The 21574-nt window shown below is 36.2% G+C and overlaps 6 protein-coding genes and 1 non-coding gene across 9 annotated transcripts; 6 read left to right on the top strand and 1 right to left on the bottom strand.

Moving 5' to 3' along the window:
* Positions 1 to 2961: 2961 nt before the first annotated feature.
* LOC108813554 (ras-related protein RABA2c) lies at positions 2962 to 4875 on the bottom strand. The gene is made up of 3 exons (XM_018586137.2): positions 4691 to 4875; positions 4402 to 4598; positions 2962 to 3710 (listed from the first exon to the last, which is right to left on the bottom strand). Exons 2-3 carry the CDS (start codon positions 4564 to 4566, stop codon positions 3222 to 3224), a joined length of 654 nt encoding a protein of 217 aa, XP_018441639.1. The 5' UTR covers positions 4567 to 4598; positions 4691 to 4875; the 3' UTR covers positions 2962 to 3221.
* A 3215-nt stretch (positions 4876 to 8090) lies between these two features.
* On the top strand, positions 8091 to 11291 carry LOC108810378 (subtilisin-like protease SBT4.5). Of its 3 annotated transcripts, none has more exons than XM_018582494.2 (10): positions 8091 to 8186; positions 8258 to 8352; positions 8546 to 8637; positions 8792 to 9044; positions 9140 to 9647; positions 9754 to 9848; positions 9936 to 10151; positions 10232 to 10343; positions 10426 to 10633; positions 10744 to 11291. In XM_018582494.2, the coding sequence occupies exons 1-10, from the start codon at positions 8091 to 8093 to the stop codon at positions 11274 to 11276; spliced, it is 2208 nt and encodes a 735-aa protein (XP_018437996.1). In that variant the 3' UTR covers positions 11277 to 11291. The 3 variants fall into 3 exon arrangements, with proteins under 3 accessions (XP_018437996.1, XP_056843900.1, XP_018437995.1); XM_056987920.1 differs by having other exon boundaries at positions 9140 to 9650; positions 9754 to 9808; positions 9947 to 10151; XM_018582493.2 differs by having other exon boundaries at positions 9140 to 9650.
* Positions 11292 to 13570: 2279 nt separating this feature from the next.
* Positions 13571 to 14834, top strand: LOC108807338 (protein THYLAKOID ASSEMBLY 8-like, chloroplastic). The gene is made up of 2 exons (XM_018579615.2): positions 13571 to 14078; positions 14253 to 14834. Exons 1-2 carry the CDS (start codon positions 13692 to 13694, stop codon positions 14640 to 14642), a joined length of 777 nt encoding a protein of 258 aa, XP_018435117.1. The 5' UTR covers positions 13571 to 13691; the 3' UTR covers positions 14643 to 14834.
* A 465-nt stretch (positions 14835 to 15299) lies between these two features.
* Positions 15300 to 15381, top strand: TRNAS-AGA (transfer RNA serine (anticodon AGA)). Its single transcript has one exon. It is a non-coding gene; the product is annotated as a tRNA-Ser (tRNA).
* A 501-nt stretch (positions 15382 to 15882) lies between these two features.
* LOC108809811 (uncharacterized) lies at positions 15883 to 17721 on the top strand. The gene is made up of 5 exons (XM_018581950.2): positions 15883 to 16433; positions 16519 to 16567; positions 17079 to 17179; positions 17301 to 17382; positions 17474 to 17721. The coding sequence occupies exons 1-5, from the start codon at positions 16317 to 16319 to the stop codon at positions 17488 to 17490; spliced, it is 366 nt and encodes a 121-aa protein (XP_018437452.1). The 5' UTR covers positions 15883 to 16316; the 3' UTR covers positions 17491 to 17721.
* Positions 17722 to 18774: 1053 nt separating this feature from the next.
* Positions 18775 to 19296, top strand: LOC108808519 (uncharacterized). The gene has a single exon (XM_018580648.1). It carries the CDS (start codon positions 18775 to 18777, stop codon positions 19294 to 19296), a length of 522 nt encoding a protein of 173 aa, XP_018436150.1.
* Positions 19297 to 20616: 1320 nt separating this feature from the next.
* Positions 20617 to 21275, top strand: LOC108810329 (copper transporter 2). The gene has a single exon (XM_018582450.2). It carries the CDS (start codon positions 20648 to 20650, stop codon positions 21113 to 21115), a length of 468 nt encoding a protein of 155 aa, XP_018437952.1. The 5' UTR covers positions 20617 to 20647; the 3' UTR covers positions 21116 to 21275.
* The last annotated feature ends 299 nt before the right edge of the window (positions 21276 to 21574 follow it).

The raw sequence follows: 21574 nt of genomic DNA, 5'->3' as shown, positions 1-21574 counted from the left end.
AAATTATTTAGAAAAAAAACAAAAGTGCTGTAGTTGTTTCGAACACGTGACGTGCTCTAAAAGTGGAAGCACCTCTATGCACAAAGCTGGTAAATGATCAGTATTTGCACTGTCAACATCTTTATATATGACATCTGCCCTCCAAAAAACAAGTTTGTTTCTTTTCTTTTTTTTTTGAAAAAATTAAGTTTTATATTTAAGTTTTTTTCTAATTATATCTATGTTTAATATTAATTTAAATTGATAAAATAGTCTCTTAAATAAATGAAATACATAGTTAAATATAATATTTATCAATAGGTTATATTCTTATTTTAATAGAATAAACTATATTTTGATTTGTCCTTTCAAAGAGCGGGTATATATTTTGTTTTATTTTTTGGAGAAATTTAACTTTTATATTTGTGTTTAATAATAATTTAATTAATATAATTTTTGAAAAAATTGATTTGCGAATGTGGGTTATGAGTATTTTATTCGGGGTGGGAGCAGGTTGGTAAATTTTGGATTGTGGGTATCCGCTAACCCGAAAGGTAGTTAAAAATGAAAATAAAAATAAAAGTAAACACTGTTTTAAAAATATGGTAATTTAAAAAGAACAATATAAATTTTTTAAAATATATAAATTTTATTATAAATATATTTTTATAATAATTAAATTAAAAAATTATTTTTTTAAAAAATTATAACTCGCGGATAACGCAAAATTAAATGGGACGGGTGTGGGTACAAATTATTTGTATGTGGGTTGTGCGGATTATATTTTCGACCAAAATACAATTGAAATCCGCGGGTTTGCGGGTTCGACCGGCAACCAAGCCATAACCGAACGTATACCGGATCAATTTTTAAATTGCTATTATTTAATAAAATATATTTTAATTAACATTTTCATACAAATATGATTATAAAAAAATATAAATATAATCATAAAGAAAACACAAATATGAGAATTAAATTAAAACAAAAAATATATCCGCTCTTTAAAGGGCGGGTCAAAATCTAGTAGTCCATTAGTTTATTATTGTGAACACATTTTCGTGCATGCAATTGGGTATATTGTGCAAGTCGGCTGATCTGACGTTTCTCTTCTTTCTCCACCACTCCTTTTATCTCTTGTCCATGTTTTGTCATTGTCTGTATTCATCTGGTCGGTTCTCCAATTAAGCCTCGTTCCATTCTTTTAATTTTTGTTTCTATTAGTTGAAAGACAGAGCATATCTGATTCACAATCTCTACTTTTTCACCAAAAGATTCGTAATATTGACTTTGAATGTAGAAAAAATGTTTTTTTTTGTAACTGGCTAGAAAAAAATGTTCTGTATCTAGTTTTCCATAAATCAGTAGCATTAGTAGAACCCTTGTTTTTCAAATAAAATATTTATTAGTAGCATTTTATGTGCAACATAAAAAAGGATTTAGGAAGGGAATACACTGGACAAAAGGTTAATTAACTCAAATCGTGAGGCAGATGTTAAAGAGGTCGTGAAAGACTGAAAGGGATTACAGGAATCTCAAAAGAAAAGGTGGGACAGACACTTATCTCCGGTTATCAGAGTGTTTTAGTGGATCTAAAACAGAGATCTTAGCCCTATATATATATGATATGTTGAAGGATAGATTGTCTGGACTCTGGATACTTTGTTCAGTGTCTATCTCATGTGAGTAAAGAAATTCTGCTCAAGGCGGTTACAATGGTAATGACTGTTTATGCAATGTCTCTGTTTGCTCGTCTTTTCAAAAGTCACTACTACGCTAAGTCTGAGTTCTTACAGGCAACGGTTTATAGGCAACAGTATGTATAGTAAAGAGCTATTGAGGAAAAGCATTCAGAAGCAAGTTAGAAATGGGAAATCCATATTTGTTTAGTCTGAAGCTTGGACTGTAGTCAAAGAGATGCGAATGCCCACTCATGAAGAATTTCCTTGTCTTGAGTGTGTCTGATCTCCTGGACCTGGTGGCAAGAAGCTGGAAGAGTTATTCAACCATGAAGATGTTCAGCGTATTGTCAAAATGAAACCAGTGGTGGAGGATGAGGAGTAGGACTATTGGACTTGGATGCATAACAAACACGGGTGTTATTCTGTTAAATTTGGGTACTGGCTTTATGAACATATGAGTGTTTCAGAGGAAAAGCAGCTGAGGCTCAACCATCATTGAATGGTCTAAAGGAATCTGTGTGGAAAGTGGAGCCCTCCATGAAGATTAAAAACTTCCTACCAGCTGGGGAACTCCTATTGCATAGAGGAGTGAAGCTCGATCCGTGCTGTCAACTGTGTGGATTTCTTGGTGAATCACCAAATCATATTCTCTTCTCGTGTTCAGTGGCAATACAAGTATGGACCCTCTCGAATATTCTGGTCCCTGAAGGTGGTTTTAGTCAATTCAATCATCCCTTTTCTCAAACTACCACTACTTAATTTCTTTGGCTAAAAGAGATGTGTGTCGAAAGAGATGATCAGATCATTCCCATTGATCATGTGGTTTCTCCGGAAAAATAGAAATTCTCTGATCTTTGATGGTAAATCATTTATATCACTAGAGACATGTGTGAAAATGTCATCACAACCAATCAGTTGCAGTCTTATGTAGTTGCTGATCAGCTTCTATGGCTAGATGAAATCTTCGTTTGTGAGAAACTTTAGCCCTCTTCTTGTTTATTGTTCTCCAGAAAAGGCTATTGGTATGTATGTTTTTTGGTGCTCAGTCTTTTTGGTGTATTTTGGGGTATAGACTAGCTTCAGATAAGTAGAAAAGAAGGTAGAAGTATGTTATGGGTCCTTGGTCTACTTCAGTTCAAGTTAATGCAATTCATAGATGACAGGAAAAGAAAAAGGAAGGGGATACATTGATAAGAAATGAACCACCAACGATTCGAATAAACCAAGCCAAAGACAAACCGTTCTAATACCGGAGATGGAATGTTGATAACAGAGCAACGCAGGAAGAAGAGATTCCAAGTATACTACCAACAAAGCTTTACTGAATACAGAATCTCACAAGCTTTTAAAATGAACACAGCCGAAGAGCATTAAAAAAAATAAAAACAGAGTAAGTTGACAAGTATTCTACATGGTCTTGCATGAGCCAAAAGTTGAAATGAAAGAGGAGGAGCCAATGAAAACAAAAGTTCGAATCTTGGGATAAGGAATAAGCCAGAAAACAAAAGTTTTGAATCTTGGGATGATAAGCCAGAAAACATATATTATTACCTTTTCGTTTTAGGTAGAGCAGCAACCTCGTTTCACGCCTCCAGACGTGTCATCGACGTTAATCGTAGTTCCCTGCCCCGGAATCGCGGAGTTAGCTGCAGCTGCTTCTTGTGCAGCCAGTGCCTTCTTGCTTATGATGTGGTAGATCTCTCCTAAGATGGTCTGAAACGCTTTCTCCACGTTCGTAGCTTCGAGAGCAGACGTCTCCAGGAAAGAGAGACCTTCCTTCTCGGCCAGGTTCTGACCATCCTCCTCAGCAACGGATCTCAAGTGGTTGAGATCGGATTTGTTCCCAGCCATCATGATGACGATGTTGGAATCAGCATGGTCTCTGAGTTCGCGCAGCCACCTCAGGGCGTTGTCAAATGTCTGCCTCTTGGTGATGTCGTAGACAAGGAGTGCACCCACTGCGCCTCTGTAGTAAGCGCTGGTGATGGCTCTGTACCTCTCCTGGCCTGCAGTGTCCCAGATCTGAGCTTTGATCGTCTTTCCTTCCACCTGTGAATCCATTTGAGTAACAACAACCAGTTAGACCTCATGACTATGAACAAAAGTTTCAACAATCATCTCTAATTGTTAAGAGCTACTTACGTGGTATAATCTATCATAAAATTATCTTTCTTGTAAAGTTTATTGGTTGACTTAAGAGAGGGTTAAAAGGTTGGACAAAGTCATGCATGAGATATGAAAAAAATAATAATAATAATCAGAATAAGCAACAAAATTATTGAGGACAAGTTGTGAGAATCTTATTTTCTTTGATCAAATTGGCTCTCACGACCATCCCAATAATAGGTCTTAAAAATTGAGCAATAGCATCGGTCAAGACTTAATGTCCAGCTCATCTAAGATTCTCTCTAAGATCAAAAATTCCTTTCAGTAACCCCCACACCTGTGATCATGTCGTGGACACCAAACGGTATATACTCCTTAAACTAACCCCAAAGTCCGACCAAATAATTCTAAACTATGGTGATGGTGCGGGTAAACCAAAATGCATAAATGTCATGTAAAGGATAATTGAATTGAATGTGAATGTCACAAGCTGAGAAAGTAGAAAACCTCATATGGGAGAAGCATATCCCTAAAAGTCACATCATCTCTAACTCTAAGCCTTATATACTAAATCAGGTGAAAAATGAACAATGATCTTGTTGTTTAAGAGAGAGAGAGAGAGAGAGAGAGAGACCTGAGTAGTTCTGGTGGCGAATTCGACACCGATGGTGGATTTGGATTCCAAGCAAAACTCATTCCTCGTGAATCTGGACAAGATGTTCGATTTCCCCACACCCGAGTCTCCGATCAACACGATCTTAAACAAATAATCGTATTCCTGATCCATCCTACTCGCCATTTTTCTTTCCCGATTTAGCACCAATCAACACCCTACACCAATCAAAAAACAAACTTGTCGGAATCAGAACCCATCTCGTTGAAATTAAGATCAAAGTTAACAAATCAGAAGAAACCATACATACCCTTTCGAAGAATGGCGGATGAATCGAGGGGGGGGGATCAGATCTGAGGAAGGACGATGCTTGAATTGAATTGGGGGAGAGAGGGGATTTGGTTTCCTTCTTTTAACGATCTACGAAATTTTGTTTCTGTGTAATAAAATGGAAAGTTTTGACCCAAACTGTGTTTTGCCTTTCTTCGAGAGAGAGCAAGTAATAAAGTTTTTATACGGAGCGTATATACGCGTGTGATACGTATCCTATACAGGCATTTTGCGTCATGGTTAAGAAACGACGTCGGGTTCTACAAAAGGACAAAAGGCTCTAATTACAATGCTGATCTGGCGAGGAATGATTCGATAGCCGGCTGGCGAAGAAAAAGTAAGAGCATGTTCCAAGCGTTTTATTGTAATTTTCAAAATAATTTCTGCCTTTTTCTTTTAATTTTTGCTTTTTTTTTATAATTGCATAAGTCGATGATTGGTCTTGTGTGGTGTTGGCAAAATGGTTATGAACAAACTTTTTATTTTGATATCGATCTCCATTAGTCTGGCTTATAACTTCCATTAGGTTTTTACCTTAGGGTTTTAATGGTAAAAACTAGATTCTGATCCGCCTTTTAAAGGGCGGATATAATTTTTTGTTTTAATTTAATTTTCATATTTCTGTTTTTTTGTCATTATATTTGTTTTTCTTTGTAATCATATTTGTGTATAAATCTTAACTAAAATATATTTTATTAAATAATAGCAATTTAAAAATTGATCCGGTCGAACCCGTAACCCGCAAATTTCAACTTTTTTGGTCAAAAAATGCTACCCGCACAACCCGTAAACAAATAATTTGTACCAACACCACCTTATTTAATTTTGCGGTTATCCGCAGGTTATAATTTGTTTAAAAATAATTATTAATTTAATTATTATAAAAAGATAAAAATAATATTTATAATAATTTTTAAAATTTTTAATTATCATATTTTAAAAAAGTTAAACTTTTTTTTCATTTTTTAAATATTTTTCGGGTTGACGGATACCCGCAATCCAAAATCTACCAACCCGCACCTACCCCGAATAAAATACACTTGTGTCATAGTTTTTTCACACATTAAATTTGTACTTTATTCGTAAGCAAATATTACATTTAAAAAAACAAAGTATAGTTATAATTTTTTTTAAAAAATCAAATAGTAATTAAATAGATGAAATTATATGTTTTTAATTAAATTTTCATGCTTTGTTTTCATATATTAATTTTATTAATTGGTAGTTATATATGACATGATAGTTTATATATTTAAAAGATTATGAAATATACAAATTTATCACATAGATATATCCGCTCTTTTTAAAGTTATAAATAAAAGATTATTACAACTTGTTAATATACAAATTTATATTACATGATAGTTTATATATTTAAAAGATTATGAAATATACAAATTTATCACTCCCACAACTTCCATCCGTTTGTTATGTAAATATGCAACTTGATGTCATAAAATAAATGACAGTTATAAAAAGAGGAAGTTATAAATACGGAGGGAGGAAGTTGCATACGTGACATCAAGAGGTTAGGCTGCGATAATATCTCTTTCTTATTAATAGAGAATCATTTTAGAAGAATAACCTTTAATTGGTATTATATTCACAATTTTGTCATTATTGCTGATGTGTCAGTACCACATACATTTTCAGCATCTATTTATAATTGACCAACATTTACTAAAAGAGTTACATAATATGCCACTGTGACTATATTATACGACATTTCATATATTCAAATAACACATCCAACATCGTTTTAAAATACATAATTTGATCCAACATCGTTTTAAAATATATAATTTGGCTGACGCCCCCTGAGTGGAGCCGGAAGATATTTTGTTCATGTAAAGCCAAACTGCTTACTTAGTAATGTTGGAATGTCATGTTACCATCCGACCACTAACACTTGTGTTCATCTAGCGAAACAAGCTCCCCGGTTCATGCAAAATACTCTCAGTCCCTTTGTAAAACTTTTCAAGAGTCGCTTTTACAGGAATACTGGTTTCTGAAAGAGTGTTATTGGTGATAGATCCTCTTTTGGTTAGAGAAGTATACATTTTGGTAGGGAACTCATTACAAAAGCAATTAGAAGAGAGGTTGGAGATGGTCAGGGTGTGAATGGATCCATATCCACAGATCAATCAAAGACGTCGATCCGGAAGATATTTTGTTCATGTAAAGCCAAATGATTAGCCTGCCTCGCAAAATTAGGCTGCCTGGTGTCTTTAAAACCGAATTCAGTATATATACATTCAGTGCCGTGCCTACAGATTACGGGGCCTAAGGCAATTTAACATTTTTTAAAAAAATATCTGTTATTTTAGATAAAATTGAACTATAAGCTTAAAAATTGTGTTAAAACAAGAATAACCATAGTTTCTAAATTTTGGGTGTTTAATATATTATTAAAAGATAAAGTTGACATGCTTTGTTTGTTTATAATGAATTATCGGATTTTTGAAATATATTTATAAATATATTTATTGGGACAGCATTTATAAATATATTTTAGTTTGAATTTCCTACTTTGATATTAGTGTAAATTATATAAAACAATTTTATGAAAATTAATTTTCTTAAATAAATGAAAAACATGATGTAAAAATCATTTTAAGAAACAACAATAAAAATGTTCAAGAAGAGTTTACCTTTTTGTGGTAAATGTCATGGAAAAAAAATTGTTGTGTAAAATGAAACAAAATGAATATAACCAATCAATATTTCATAAATACATTTAAATATCAGTTAGTCCCATATAAACTAACAATAAACCTAAGGTAACGTATTTATAAACTTGGGGCCCTAAATTCTAGTTGAAAACTCGAGGCCTGAGGCGGTTGCCTTTTTACTATAAGGGTCAGCACGGCTCTGTATACATTCCCGTTGTTCAAAAAAAAAGTATGTACATTCATTCCTATATGGTTTTACAATTGCCAAATAAGTTTGCACAACATTATTAATTCAATAAACTTTTCCAAAACATTCATTAATTTCTAAAACGTTCGTTTTTTAAAAGGTTTAGTCGATTTTAGTTGTTACTACTTACTAGTCAGTAAGAATTTAATGTTTTTATTTATCTCATGTATCAAGTCAAAATGTGCTTCTTTCTATTTAATATAGTCCATAATTCCATATTCATTCATAAACAATGAAATTAGAAAGATGAAGAAAAGTGGACTCAGAAACGGTAAAAAAATCAAACGTTTCAATCTAATACATTAATATGGAAAGTCATTGTCTTGCCATAAATATTTTAACATTTAGAGATCAATCTAAGAATTTGTTTACGTTCTTAGACCCGTACATCATCTCTCCCTATAAATGATCGTTCCATTCTCGCATTCTCATATATTTTAATTTTACTAAATAATAGGAATATGGCAAAACCTGCAGACTCCTATTGTCTCCTCTCTTGTCTCTTTGTCTTGTTTGTGAGTTGCACATCAGCAGCCAAAAATGATCAAGACAAACAGGCAAGTGCACAAATCACTCTTGGCTGGTTTTAATTATTGACTTATATGACAAACAATGATGATCTTTGTAGGTGTATATAGTATACATGGGAGCACTTCCTGCTCGTGTTGACTACATGCCAATGTCCCATCACACTAGTATTCTTCAAGAAGTCACCGGAGCGAGGTGCCATCATTTTTTTTTCTTGCGGTCAATTAATATTCCATGGATCAATCCTGATTATTTTTCCCATATTAATGTTTCATTTTGTTATATGGATCGTAGCCAAAGATCGACTAAGAAGTGTATATTTATGGGAGTTAAATGATCCCACCGATGAACGCTAATAGAATTCTTAATGTAATATATTTGTCTGTAGTTCAATCGAAAGTCGATTGGTTAGGAATTATAAAAGAAGTTTCAACGGATTTGCAGCCTGGCTAACCGAATCTGAAAGACAGATACTAGCAAGTGAGTGTCAAAACTAATATTTAACTGAAATTTTTCAAAAGTATCTATTGAGATTCTTTGTTTCACAATATTTATTCCAACGCTTAGTAATTAACCTTTGTGTTTATTAATTATTTTGCGAAAGTATAACGTGTCTTTGTAATCATATTTTTAGAAATGGAAAACGTGGTATCCGTGTTCCCTAGCAAAATACTGAAACTCCAAACGACGGCGTCGTGGGATTTCGTGGGTCTCAAGAAAGGCAAAAGGGCAAAGCGAAACCCTAGCATCGAGAGCGATACGATCATTGGTGTCATAGACAGTGGAGTCGACCCTTTATCCGACAGCTTCAGTGACAAAGGCTTTGGCCCTCCTCCTAAGAAATGGAAAGGAGTTTGCCAAGGGACCAAACACTTCTCTTGCAACAAGTATAAAATGACTGAAATTGGTCATACTATCAAAATTGCTAGTTTTGTTAAATAGTATTGGTTTGAATGTGAATGATTTGGTTTGTTGTATACAGCAAGGTCATTGGAGCTAGGAACTACACACCCAAAACGAAGGGGGTTCCTCACTCAGCGATAGACAACATGGGACATGGGTCGCACACCGCTTCTACGGCAGCTGGAAACGCTGTTAATGATGTGAGCTTCTATGGACTCGCCAATGGAACCGCGAGAGGTGGCGTTCCAGGTGCAAGAATCGCGGTTTACAAAGTATGTGATATTGTTCTCAAAGGGTGCAATACTGACGGAATTCTGTCCGCATTTGATGATGCGATTGGGGACAACGTGGACCTTATCACCATCTCCGTCGGTGACCAAAATGGTTTACCATTCGAGGTGGATACCATCGCAATTGGGGCTTTCCATGCCATGGCCAAGGGAATCCTTACAGTGAATTCCGCTGGAAACAATGGTCCAGATCCTAGTACGGTCACCAGCGTTGCACCGTGGATATTCACCGTCGGTGCAAGTAACACGAACCGCGCTTTCGTCACCAAAGTTGTTCTCGGAGACGGCAAGACAGTTGTCGTGAGTACCAAGAAAACACATCTTTGTTGTTTTATGACATATCATCATCGTACATCTCTTATCCTATTTTAACATTAATGCTTGTTGTGAAAAAAAAAAACAGGGAAGATCCGTAAACACGTTTGATCTTAAGGGAACTAAGTACCCCATAGTATACGGTAGATCAGCATCGAGTCATTGCGATGCTGCTTCCGCTGAGTAACTTCTTCCCCAAGAAACATACATTAATTCATACAATTTTTCGCTCTTCAAAATAGCGGGCTAAAATGGTAATTGTGGTTTCAGGTTCTGCTCAGCAGGATGTTTAGACAGGAAACTTGTTAGCGGGAAGATTGTGATGTGCGATTCCGGTCGAAATGTTGAAGAGGCTAAATATATGGGAGCCGTCGCATCCATTGTTAGGAGCAGCGCAGCAGACACTGCCGATGTCTTCTCTTTCCCAGTCTCTGTTCTATCGGGACACGCCTATGACGTTGTCCTCTCGTATATGAACTCCACAAAGTAAATCTCATCCTCTATTTCAATATATCATAGAAAATAACTCTCCCTCTCAAATGCTCAATATTTTTTTTTGGGTTCAGAAACCCCATAGCTGCTGTTTTGAAAAGCGAGACAGTCTTTAACCAGAAAGCTCCTGTCGTCGCTTCCTATTCTTCTCGAGGCCCTAACCCAATCGTTCCTGATATTTTGAAGGTATGTGTACAAACTTTGATTATGTAAATAACTCATACCCACAGTTCTATATGTCTGATTGAATCCTGAATTTGAACTGCAGCCGGATATAACCGCGCCGGGATCAGAGATCATCGCTGCTTATTCCCCTACTATTCCACCAAGTATTGCAGACACAAGACATCTGAAGTACTCTATTCTTAGTGGAACTTCAATGTCTTGTCCACACGTTGCTGGTGTTGCCGCCTACGTCAAAACATTTCACCCTCGCTGGTCTCCGTCCATGATCCAATCCGCCATCATGACTACCGGTAAGTAAAATATATTATTACACTCTGTTGGTTTTTTTGTCTTGGAACCATACCTTTCTTGTGTCGCAAGAAATATTTAGAATAACTTTGTTTTGGGGTGTTTCTTACAGCTTGGCAAATGAATGCGTCTACTTGGATGCCTGATGAGTTTGCATACGGAGCTGGCCATGTCAATCCGTTAGCAGCAATTCATCCTGGACTGGTCTATGAAGCTAATAAAGCAGACCACATCGCTTTTCTCTGCGGCTTGAACTACAGTGGAAAGAACTTAAGACTTATCTCCGGTGAAAACAACAGTTGCACCAAAGCACAGTCAAAATCTTTACCCCGAAACCTAAACTATCCTTCCATGACTGCTCAAGTCCCGGCGAAAAAACCATTCAAAGTGACTTTCCGTCGGACAGTCACTAACGTTGGAACGTCTAGCACTACCTACAAAGCAAAGGTAGTGGGATCTAAGCTCAACGTCGAGGTCATTCCCAATGTCTTTTCTTTTAAGTCGATGCGCGAGAAGAAGTCTTTCACGGTGACAGTTTCAGGCCAAGGTCTCGGAGATGAAAAACCTGTTGTGTCTTCACAATTGATCTGGTCTGATGGAGTACACTTTGTGAGAAGCCCCATCGTTGTTTACGCTGCAAACTGATGAGTCTAGAGTCAATTTTTTGTCTTCATCTGTAATCGTCGATTATGAATGTTGATTCTTTACTGTTCATGTTGGTAGTTTATGATGTTTCAGTTTTATCTACCTACTCTAGTTCTAAAACATTGGAATAAAATTAACTGTTAGCCTTTTATTTGCAGTATTTTTCTTGGTAAAATTGGAATAGTTGATGGTAATCAGGTAGAGGTAATTGTACTTAGGAGGAAGAAGTGGTGGTTAAAAACGCTGTGGTTGATAGAAAAGACATTGCAAAGATTACAAAATTAGTACTAGTTTTACTGGACGTTGCTATGACAACGGAGGATAATACAAAAAGAAATTTGATCTCTCATTAATTAGATATGTTGGGAAATATAGTATATATTGTAACGATAATGGATGAACTTTATTTTGTAGTTTTTCTTTTCTCGACGAATTTTATTTTCAGTTAAATAGGTAATTATTTTACTTTAGTTATTTATATTTTTTCTATATTTTTTACGAAACAGTTAAATAGTTAATTATTTTACTTTATTTATTTATAGTTTTTCTTTTCTCGACAAATTTTATTTTCAGTTAAATGGTTTACTAATTTACTTTAGTTATTTATATTTTTTCTTTCTTCGACGAATTTTACTTTTCAGATAAATAGTTAATTATTTTACTTTAATTATTCAGCTCAATTTTTTCTTTAAAAAATCCAACCAGCAAATTTTATTTATTTAAATGTAGTGGCGAGTAAGGGTGGGCACGGAGCGGATATCCGGAGTTTTAAGGATATCCGTGATCCGATCCGTGCCTTGCGAATATTCAATTTTTCGATCCGATCCGATTCGTAACTCTTCGGATATCCGGAACACCGGATATCCGTGAATATCCGAATTTTTACCGGATATCCGATTCGATCCGTAAAAAATAATAAAAAATTAAAAAAATAAATAAAAATAAAAGAAAAAGAAGAAAATATAAAATAAAATAATAATATTTCATTAATTTTTTTAAAAAAGTTACATACTTTCAAATTTTTTAATAACTAAATAATTAATTTAGTGAATAAAAATATTATAAAACTTATATAAAGATATAAAAGTATATATATTATATAACTTTATAAACATGTATACATATATATGTATATAACGGATCGGATCGGATATCCGTTTCTAAAAATATTAGTATTTGTGATTTGCTTCGTCTTTTACGGATATTGAATTTTAGTATTTGCTTCGATTCGTTAAGTTACGGATATTCGGATTTTTCGGATCGAATCAAAACGAATAACGGATCGAATCAAAATTTACGGATATTTTGCCCACCCCTAGTGGCGAGAGAAGCGAAGAGAGAGAAGAAAAGAAGCATACATTGAGTAATATGGGTGACGTCGATGGGTTTCCTTAGCTGCGACGTCGTTCGGATTATGTGTGTTCGATGTTGTCCTGCTCTAATTTTTACCAACTCCAGTGTTTTTTAACTGGTTCTATTTCCGGCGACGTCCTCAATTTTGGCGGTCATTCAGCTTGGTTTTTGGCGTCGCCATCCTCTACTGTGATGAAGATGGTCGGCTTTAGGTTCTGATTACGACCTTATCTCTTAAAGTGAACTCGGTTTTTGTGTGGTTCAGGCGGTGAAAGCGTATGTGTAGCTTCCAAAAATTATTTCGGAATTTGATGTTTTTGGTGATCGGATGAGATCTCGATTTGTTTCAATGTATGCTCTCCGACAAACTAAAAAAGGATGTGTGTGTGGTGGCCTATTATCTCGGATGAGATCTCGACGGTGCTCATTGATGCTCTCTGTGAGAAGAAGCGGTGGTGATGAGATGGGGTGCGTTGAAGATGCATGCTCTTGGAATGGTCCACTGAGACGGCGTTTTGTTCCGAGGTCGTTTTCTTTCGGCGGTGGAGACGTGTTGTTTCAGTGACGTGTGTATTAAGGTTTTCAATCCTTCTCTTGGATTCGTTTGTGGACTTATGATCTGTGCCCAAATTGTTATGAGTTCTGAGACCATTATTATTGGGAAGTCCTTAAGGGAGAAGGGGAGAGGACCGAGGAGAAAAAGTAGGGAAAAGCCCTTTAAGCTTTTATGATCAAAAAAAAAAAAAATTAAAGCTAAGGGCTTTTGTATACTCTGAGCTTTGTACTTTTTGGGCTATGACCCTTGATAAAATTAAGATGGCAGAAAAAAATGTAGTGAACATATCTAAACGAAGATGTAAAAGTCTGCCCATAAAGTTCCTTATCTAATGACCCATAAGATTTTTCATTTAAGTTCGGCCCTTAGAGTAGTGACTTATGTCGTTTACCCATGGACCAAGAAGAACTAAAACGTAGACATTTTATCAGTTCCCGATACCGTTGTGTGTGTTATGCGATACCATACCACCTAAAAGTTGCACAATTTCATCCAGAGAGTGACAGATGGCTTCAATTCGCGTCTTCTTCTCGCGAAAACTCCCAACTTTCGCTTCGGTTTTCTTCCAAACCCTAACTAGAAACCCTTCAACACATCGGATCTCCTTCCTAAATCTAAAACCCAACAACACTCTACGCTTCATTCCCCCGAAACCCTCCACGGTGTTCGTCGCCCAGTTCCACGACGGCAGGCCTAGGGGTCCTCTCTGGAGAGGCAAGAAACTGATCGGAAAAGAGGCCCTTTTCGTGATCCTGGGTCTCAAGCGGCTGAAGGAAGACGAGGAGAAGCTCGCGAAGTTTATAAAGACACATGTTTTCAGATTGTTGAAGCTTGACATGTTGGCTGTTATTGGCGAGCTCGAACGACAAGAAGAGACTGCGCTTGCTATCAAGGTGATTGATTTTCTTCACGTTCTTTTAATTTCATGTGGGTGCACATGAACTGTTCGACGAAATGCCTTTGCAGAGCTGATAACTTAAAATCATAAAGTTTTAGACTTTATTACTTCATGGGGTGTTGTAGTTTGTGTCTTTTTTGATGATTTGGCTTCTTGAACAAACATACAGATGTTCGAGGTGATCCAGAAGCAGGAATGGTACCAACCGGATGTGTTTATGTACAAGGACCTTATAGTATCCTTAGCCAAGAGTAAAAGAATGGATGAAGCTATGGGGTTATGGGAGAAAATGAAGAGAGAGAACCTCTTTCCGGATTCTCAGACTTACACTGAGGTTATCAGAGGGTTTCTCAGAGATGGATGTCCCGCTGATGCCATGAATGTTTATGAAGACATGTTGAAGTCTCCTGATCCGCCCGAAGAGTTGCCGTTTAGGGTTCTGTTGAAGGGGCTTTTGCCGCATCCGCTTTTGAGAAACAAAGTGAAGAAAGACTTCGAGGAGTTGTTCCCTGAGAAACATGCTTATGATCCCCCTGAAGAGATTTTTGGTAGTTGTTGAGTTTTGTATGCACAAAACACTCTAAACTCTTTCCATCTCAGTTTTTTTTTCTTTCACAAAATTGTTCTCATAATTTGTGTTCTCTCCGTTTTATGAAGTTTCAATCGCCTTGGCACTTAAATCAGATCTTATTGTTGATCAGTTTGAATCTTGTAATGGATAATGAAACATGGGAAGGGTTTGCGACTGTAATCCATGACTTGTGTGCATTGTGAACAATATTAACAGGGGAAGTATATGTTGATCAAGATCCAGAATTCTCTTGAAGAATATTAATCAGACCTGAGCAAATGGTGGAGAAAAAAAAAACTGAACTGTTACATTTACATCACAAGAAAAATACTTTAGTTTTTTTCTTTTTTTTGGGCAACATTTACATCACAAGAAAAATACTGTTACATTTACATCACAAGAAAAATACTTTAGTTAGAGAGAGGAACTCAGATGCTTGTTCTGATGCTTCATACTATTTAAGTCAAAGAATCATCTTTTTTCTAGATAAGATTCTATGCTGACAAGTTCTCCTGATTTCTCTTACTGAGTTACTGGTCTCTCAGGTTGTGGAAGGGTCCCCTTTGTATTATTTCTTCGTGAACCATTTGGAAGACATTTATTATTGTTGATTTACTAGGTGTGGTGATTCTTGTTCTTGGCCTTGTGGGCGTGCCGGAGTGGTTATCGGGCATGACTAGAAATCATGTGGGCTTTGCCCGCGTAGGTTCGAATCCTACCGCTCACGTTTTTTGACATAACTAGCGCAGAGGCGGACCCATGTACAGAAAAGGGGGGGGGGGGTCAGCTGACACCCCTTAAATATTATAAACGAAATTTGCTGAGCTAGTACAACTGAATTTCATCAGCTCAGGTTGTGTTTTGACTTTGGCTGACACCCCTAAACCAGAGTTCAACTCCCACTTGACACCATTTTATTCCTTTTTTGTTTTAAATTTAAAGCCCATATAATTTCTGACCCAGGTTTAAAATCTAGTTACTAGCGTACATTAAAAGTGTTATGTTGACTGGTTTACCGCACATGACCAAATCCATTACGAGTATCTCGAATTATTATGTAATATTATTATTCTTGTGATCGTTAACATTTTGTTGAAAAAGCAAGAATATAAGTAAACATTATGGGCATCTACTTGACGAGACAAGGAGAACATGTTTGTGGGCTCGAAGCTATTTGAGCATTCTTTATAAACGTGACATTACTGGTTAGAGATCTTTTGAAAATGACATTAAACTCTTCCCGCCGTTTGATCTTATTTTTACGACATCAGTGGGATGAAAGAAGCTCCAGTACAAATTATGTTTGGCTATTTGTGATAAGAAAGGTTGGAAGCATGTAGAAGTCGTAAATATTCTTTCCCTTTGACATCTTTTAGTACAGATATATATGTCTACAAGATTTGTTAAAATTCCAGGAATATTTTGACTACAAAAAATACCACTAAACTGTATCGAACTTGGTAAAGTCCAAAACAGGCAAACAGAATTAACTAAATCTAAAAGCGGTTAAAGATTAGTTTCTCTATGTGATTATAGTAGGAAGCATTGTCACTGTCTATAAATACCCACTGATCTTGTTGTGGCTACACACCTCATCAAACTATCTTCTTCTGGTTCTTCATCATCTTCTTTCAAACACTAATTAGTCTTAACTCTTAATAAATGGAAGGTAAAGGTAAACTCGGATCATCATCTTCTTCCTTCACTACTCATCTCTTTGGCCCCAAGGAACCTGCTTCCTCCTCCAACTTCAACTCCATCTTCCCTCCTCCCTCAAAGGTTCTATTATTACCCCCTCTCTTTTTCATACTTTCTGTTACCTTTTCTGATTGATTCTTGAAAGTTTATTCTTCTGAGTTTTCAGGGAACAACAGGAAACATGATCATATTAAGCTCCAAACATGGGTCCCTAGGTCAGTGGAAAAGCCTTTCTCCAACTGTTTTTGTCTTGTGAACTGTTTACTTAGACATCAGAAAACTTGTCCCCCTTCGTGAATCAGTATGGTTACGTTTATTTTACATTAAGCCAAGTTTTGACAGAAAAACTCTGAGTCCTCTCTAAACACACAAGAATAGCTCAAGTTGCTTTATTTGGCTTGCAATTAAGTCAATCAAGAACATGAAAATCTCAACCAAGAATTGTCCAAATTGCTTCATTTTTCTTGAAACCAAGCAAAAACCATACCGTTCTTACCATTTTATATCAGAACAAGTTCCAAAATTTAATCTGTTTTTCTATCCATCATAAACAAGCTTCAGTACATAGCGATATAATGCCAAGAACGGATCAAATATTCTTCAAGTTTTTGTTTAAGTGCACTTTAGCTCCACAAGACTCGTCAGTTATTTAGTAAAATAAAATAATCTGAATCCAGTTGGTCTAACGAATACATTATCTCCTCGGTGTTGGTGGTTTCTTCACAGGCCAACGCAATGAATCTTCAACCTGCAATCTGAGTTCATCTCTCTACTACGGTGGTCAAGACGTTTACTCTGGATCCACAAGCAATCATACTTACCCTACCGTGAGTCCTAATCATATATATCCATATTACATATAATTCACGTTCACATAGATCACTTAATCTTTGATTATTTCAAGGTAAAGATAGATACTTGACTTTGAAAGAATGCTTAATCAATCAGGTTAACAAGTCTCAGAACAGAGGAGACGATGTGGCTAGTGGAAACAACTCGATGGACGCATCCAGAGGAAACTGGTGGCAAGGCATATTCTCTAACATAATAATTTATGTTACAATCCCATTGACATTCTTTACTTACCTTGTAACATTTCCCGTGTCTCGCCATTTTTGCAGGTTCACTCTACTATTAGAATCTTTCTTTACAAAGCATCAAGAACCATCAACTGGAAACATAATGCTTTCGGTCGTATTTTACCATCATTTGACTTGTTGGAAAGAAACTGTATCACCGATGTTTGTTAGTGTAATTCAGCAAGAAACAGAGTATTTAACTTAAGAAGCAAAGCTACTTAAAAAAAAAAAAAAAAAGCAAAGCTACTGCAATTTTCTCTATTTTTGAAACTGAAGCAATAAAAAAGAACGTTAAATAGAATAAGAAATCATGATCTAAACAACTTCCTAAAAAACTTGGTCGCAAAATAGAACTGTACCACTCCCTTCATTAAAGCCAATCTCCTAGAGCACATTCCATAACCATATCGCTTGAGTGGCTCCATTTGCTGCAGCGACATATTCTTTTTCAGTTGTAGAAAGTGTGACTATGGGAAAGAGATCCTTCACTAATCATAAAAAAGTATAGTCCGATGCACTCTTTATGTCATCTTCACCTCCAGGATAATCACTGTCTACAAACCCAACTAGCCTCTCTTCTCCACCTCTTTTATAATTAATGCTAAATCCAGGTTTCCTTTTACATACCTCAGAATTCGTTTTACAACTAGCATGAGATTCATGAAGACTCTCCATGTATCTACTAAAAACACTGACTGAATATATCAGATCCGGCCTTGTAGCACTGAGATGTCCCACTTCCACAAAATGCTTAAAAACCGTTAATCCACACAGCTTCTCAGCCTTTTGCTTTGGTCAATTTTTACCTGGAACCATAGTATTCTTAACCGAGTTACAGTCCTCCAACTTCAACACATATTTCTTCAGCGTTTCATTGTCATATTTCTTCTGATTTATGAAGATTCCAACCTCATCTTGTATCACTTTGACTAGGTCTGGGCAAAATGCATGGACAAAATAAACCAAATCTGACCAAAAAATAGTATCAAATTCGAACCGAAACTAGTTGAACATTTGAATGAACCAAAAATTTAATATCCAAAGAAAAGGAACCAAACCCTATCCGAACAAATATTTCATTTACCAAAAATATGAATCATAATTATATATTTAAATATAATTTCAAACTAATATACAAAATATTCAAATTACATGAAAATATTTTAAAATTATCAAAAAGAACTAAAGTAAATATCTTAAAATAGCCAAAAATATTCATAAATTCAAAAATATCTTAGATATGTTTTCCAGATAAATATCCAAATCAAACTTATTTCATGTTAATTTGGCTTGCACGCAACAATCTCATCTTCAACAACAAGCAGACGACGCCAGAAGAGGCAATGACACGAGCCATCAAGGCAGCGCGAAAATGGTTGGCGGAACAGAGAGTCAAGACCACGACTCTGAAGGCTCCCTCCCCCCGTCCGGAACCAACCCCGCCAAATACAACTACTCTCAAGTCTGATGCTGCTTGGTCAGCTGAGCGAAAGCTTGCAGGACTCGGTTGGGTCATACGGGAGAATAACACCACTTCAAGAAGGATGTCACACTGCTGTTATGTGTCTTCTCCTTTAGCTGCTGAAGCCCTAGCGCTGCGAGAAGCAATGGCGGACTGCGTCAACAGAGGCACGCCAAATCTTCACTGTCAATCGGATTCACTTCTACTTGTTAATGCTCTGAAATCTGGGTCTCTAATTGCAGAGCTTCACGGCATCATAGCTGACATCATTAGTTTGTCTTCAGCTTTTGACTTCTTTTCTATCTCTTGGATTCGACGTTCAAATAACAAAGAAGCGGATGCTTTGGCTAAGCAGTCTTTGTTAAATGCGTCTGTTGTAATCACTCCCGTTAGAGGAGCTTAAACCCTTTTCAAGATTATTGCATTTTTGTTCCAAAAAAAAAAAACTTATTTCATGTTAGTTTTAGATATTTGGTCATACAATATTCAAATGTATATGTTTTATTATATTTTGATTTCATACTTCACAAAAGTCTACTCCTTGCGTTTGAATAAATCCCTTAGCAACTAATTTTGCCTTGAATTTATCTACTTCACCTTTCTCATTCAGATTATCTTGAAAACCTACTTAAAACCAACAACTTTTTCATATTCAGGAAGCTTCACCAAATTCCAAGTGTAGTGTTTTTTCTATTGATTCTATCTCTGCTTCCATTGCATATCTCCATTTATCTTCCTGTCACTGCTACTTCGAATGTGTCAGGATCATCTTCAGGAGACAAACAATGCAATCATTTCTTCACTATAGTCCTCTATGACCATGCCTCTGTTTTCACACACATAGTCCTTCATGCATGCAGGTCTTGCTTTGCTTCTTCCAAACCTGCTAATGCCTACATTCAATTCTTCTCCTACTTCATCTGTTTTCAACTCAGACACTACCACAGTTGGCTTTTGTGTAGCTGCAGGTTCTTTTTTTTTGTCATCAGTATAAACATACTCGATTAAGACTTTGCTAAATAAGTAAGGGACTCAGTGTCTTGAAGACAAAATAAGCTGGTTGACCTCTCGCTCCTCGTGCAAAATTATCTTCCTTGAATTCCAAGATCCCATTAAACTTTCAAACTCCTCTAATGTATATGATACCAGTCATTATCTGAGTAACAGTCCCCTTCCTTCCAAGATCCTTATGTGAAGCACCATCTTCCAACTCTACTTCCAGTGATTTGTGATTGTTCCTCCCGACTATGAGAAAGTAAGCCTTGGGTTCCATTACGCTATGTCGATAAGTGGGCTTCCTTCTACAATGTTGATTATGTCTCTACAAGTTGTATTATATCTCTTGGGTCTCTATCAGTTCCATTAAAGATTTTGTCACTTAGCCCTTTCCATATGTACCAAGTAATTCAAGCAAAATCGCATCCTTCGAATTCTATTCTAAGCAAAGACATTTCTATCTTTTATTGCATTTTTAATTCCTAATGCCATTTGAAAGAATAAGAACATGATCCAGTTTATTCATAAAAATAGGTAAATAGTACTATATATTTAGGGGGTTTTCTAAATATAACGATTGTTGTACTACACAAAGTTTAGCCAAGTCAAAATATGCTGTACTTGTACTACTGTACAACTACAAACATATTTAACAAATCACGAGAACACATGAATGACAATAAATACGAAACGATTCTCTCATAATTTGTTTCCTCTCAAACAAAACCCTCAGAATTCTACCATTAACAGTACACGCCATGGATCATGATAACATGCATAACATGCCACCACCATCATCATCAATGACGAATCATACCAAACCCCACATGATGATGATGCACATGACCTTCTTCTGGGGCAAGAACACGGAGGTTCTCTTCTCCGGATGGCCAGGGACAAGCTCCGGTATGTACGCTCTTTGTCTCATCGTCGTTTTCCTCCTCGCCATAATCGCCGAGTGGCTCGCCCATTCTCGGATCCTCCGTGGTGGTGACGGCACCAGCCGCGCTGCCGGTATCGCTCAGACCACTGTGTACACTCTCAAGACTGGCCTCTCCTATCTCGTGATGCTCGCTGTGATGTCCTTTAATGGTGGCGTTTTTATCGTTGCTATCGCCGGTTATGCAGTGGGTTTCTTGCTTTTTGGAAGCACTGCTTTCAAGAAACCCTCTTATGACCAGAAAACCACCGGACCTCTCCCGCCGACGTCAGGCTGCGTTTGCTGATAATTTACGTTTGTGTGTAGTTTGCTTTGTCTCGAGTTTTCATATTTCATTTTCAGTTTACAAACATGTTGCAAGAAATAATCGGATATAAGCTATCACATACGCAAGGATTGTATCATGAAATTTTATGATAATCACTTCATTTTTACCATAATTTTCCTTTAACATTTGCACCCTAAAAAAACATATTACAAAAAGAAAGACATTTTCGTTTGATTTTCTTTGCTAGTCACAAATAATTTTACCAAAGTCGTCCAACAAGTTCATTAAAATATGGTGACTATAGGTTTTGTAATTTTTTTTTTGGCAAAACTATAGGTTTTGTAATTTAACGAAAACTATGAACATTCCCATTCCGATTTTGAAGAATTATGCCTTTTTGTTCCTTCTAAATTATTGTAGTTATTATTCACCATTTTTGTTGTTCATAATACACAAAGGAAAATTGGTAAAAGATTA

Source organism: Raphanus sativus, chromosome 6 (genome assembly GCF_000801105.2).
Source record: "Raphanus sativus cultivar WK10039 chromosome 6, ASM80110v3, whole genome shotgun sequence".
Taxonomy (NCBI): Eukaryota; Viridiplantae; Streptophyta; class Magnoliopsida; order Brassicales; family Brassicaceae; genus Raphanus; species Raphanus sativus.
This window is presented reverse-complemented; position numbering and strand designations above follow the sequence as displayed.

What these genes read in the sequence shown, in the direction of transcription:
- LOC108813554 (XM_018586137.2), bottom strand. Translation starts at nt 4,566, where the DNA reads ATGGCGAGTAGGATGGATCAGGAATACGATTATTTGTTTAAGATCGTG. An exon ending in TCGCCACCAGAACTACTCAG is followed by an intron (nt 3,711 to 4,401) that starts GTCTCTCTCTCT and finishes ATGGATTCACAG; the next exon opens with GTGGAAGGAAAGACGATCAA.
- LOC108810378 (XM_018582493.2), top strand. Translation starts at nt 8,091, where the DNA reads ATGGCAAAACCTGCAGACTCCTATTGTCTCCTCTCTTGTCTCTTTGTC. An exon ending in GAGACGGCAAGACAGTTGTC is followed by an intron (nt 9,651 to 9,753) that starts GTGAGTACCAAG and finishes AAAAAAAAACAG; the next exon opens with GGAAGATCCGTAAACACGTT. An exon ending in TGCGATGCTGCTTCCGCTGA is followed by an intron (nt 9,849 to 9,935) that starts GTAACTTCTTCC and finishes TTGTGGTTTCAG; the next exon opens with GTTCTGCTCAGCAGGATGTT.
- LOC108807338 (XM_018579615.2), top strand. Translation starts at nt 13,692, where the DNA reads ATGGCTTCAATTCGCGTCTTCTTCTCGCGAAAACTCCCAACTTTCGCT. An exon ending in AGACTGCGCTTGCTATCAAG is followed by an intron (nt 14,079 to 14,252) that starts GTGATTGATTTT and finishes ACAAACATACAG; the next exon opens with ATGTTCGAGGTGATCCAGAA.
- LOC108809811 (XM_018581950.2), top strand. Translation starts at nt 16,317, where the DNA reads ATGGAAGGTAAAGGTAAACTCGGATCATCATCTTCTTCCTTCACTACT. An exon ending in TCTTCCCTCCTCCCTCAAAG is followed by an intron (nt 16,434 to 16,518) that starts GTTCTATTATTA and finishes CTGAGTTTTCAG; the next exon opens with GGAACAACAGGAAACATGAT. An exon ending in GCAATCATACTTACCCTACC is followed by an intron (nt 17,180 to 17,300) that starts GTGAGTCCTAAT and finishes TTAATCAATCAG; the next exon opens with GTTAACAAGTCTCAGAACAG.
- LOC108808519 (XM_018580648.1), top strand. Translation starts at nt 18,775, where the DNA reads ATGACACGAGCCATCAAGGCAGCGCGAAAATGGTTGGCGGAACAGAGA.
- LOC108810329 (XM_018582450.2), top strand. Translation starts at nt 20,648, where the DNA reads ATGGATCATGATAACATGCATAACATGCCACCACCATCATCATCAATG.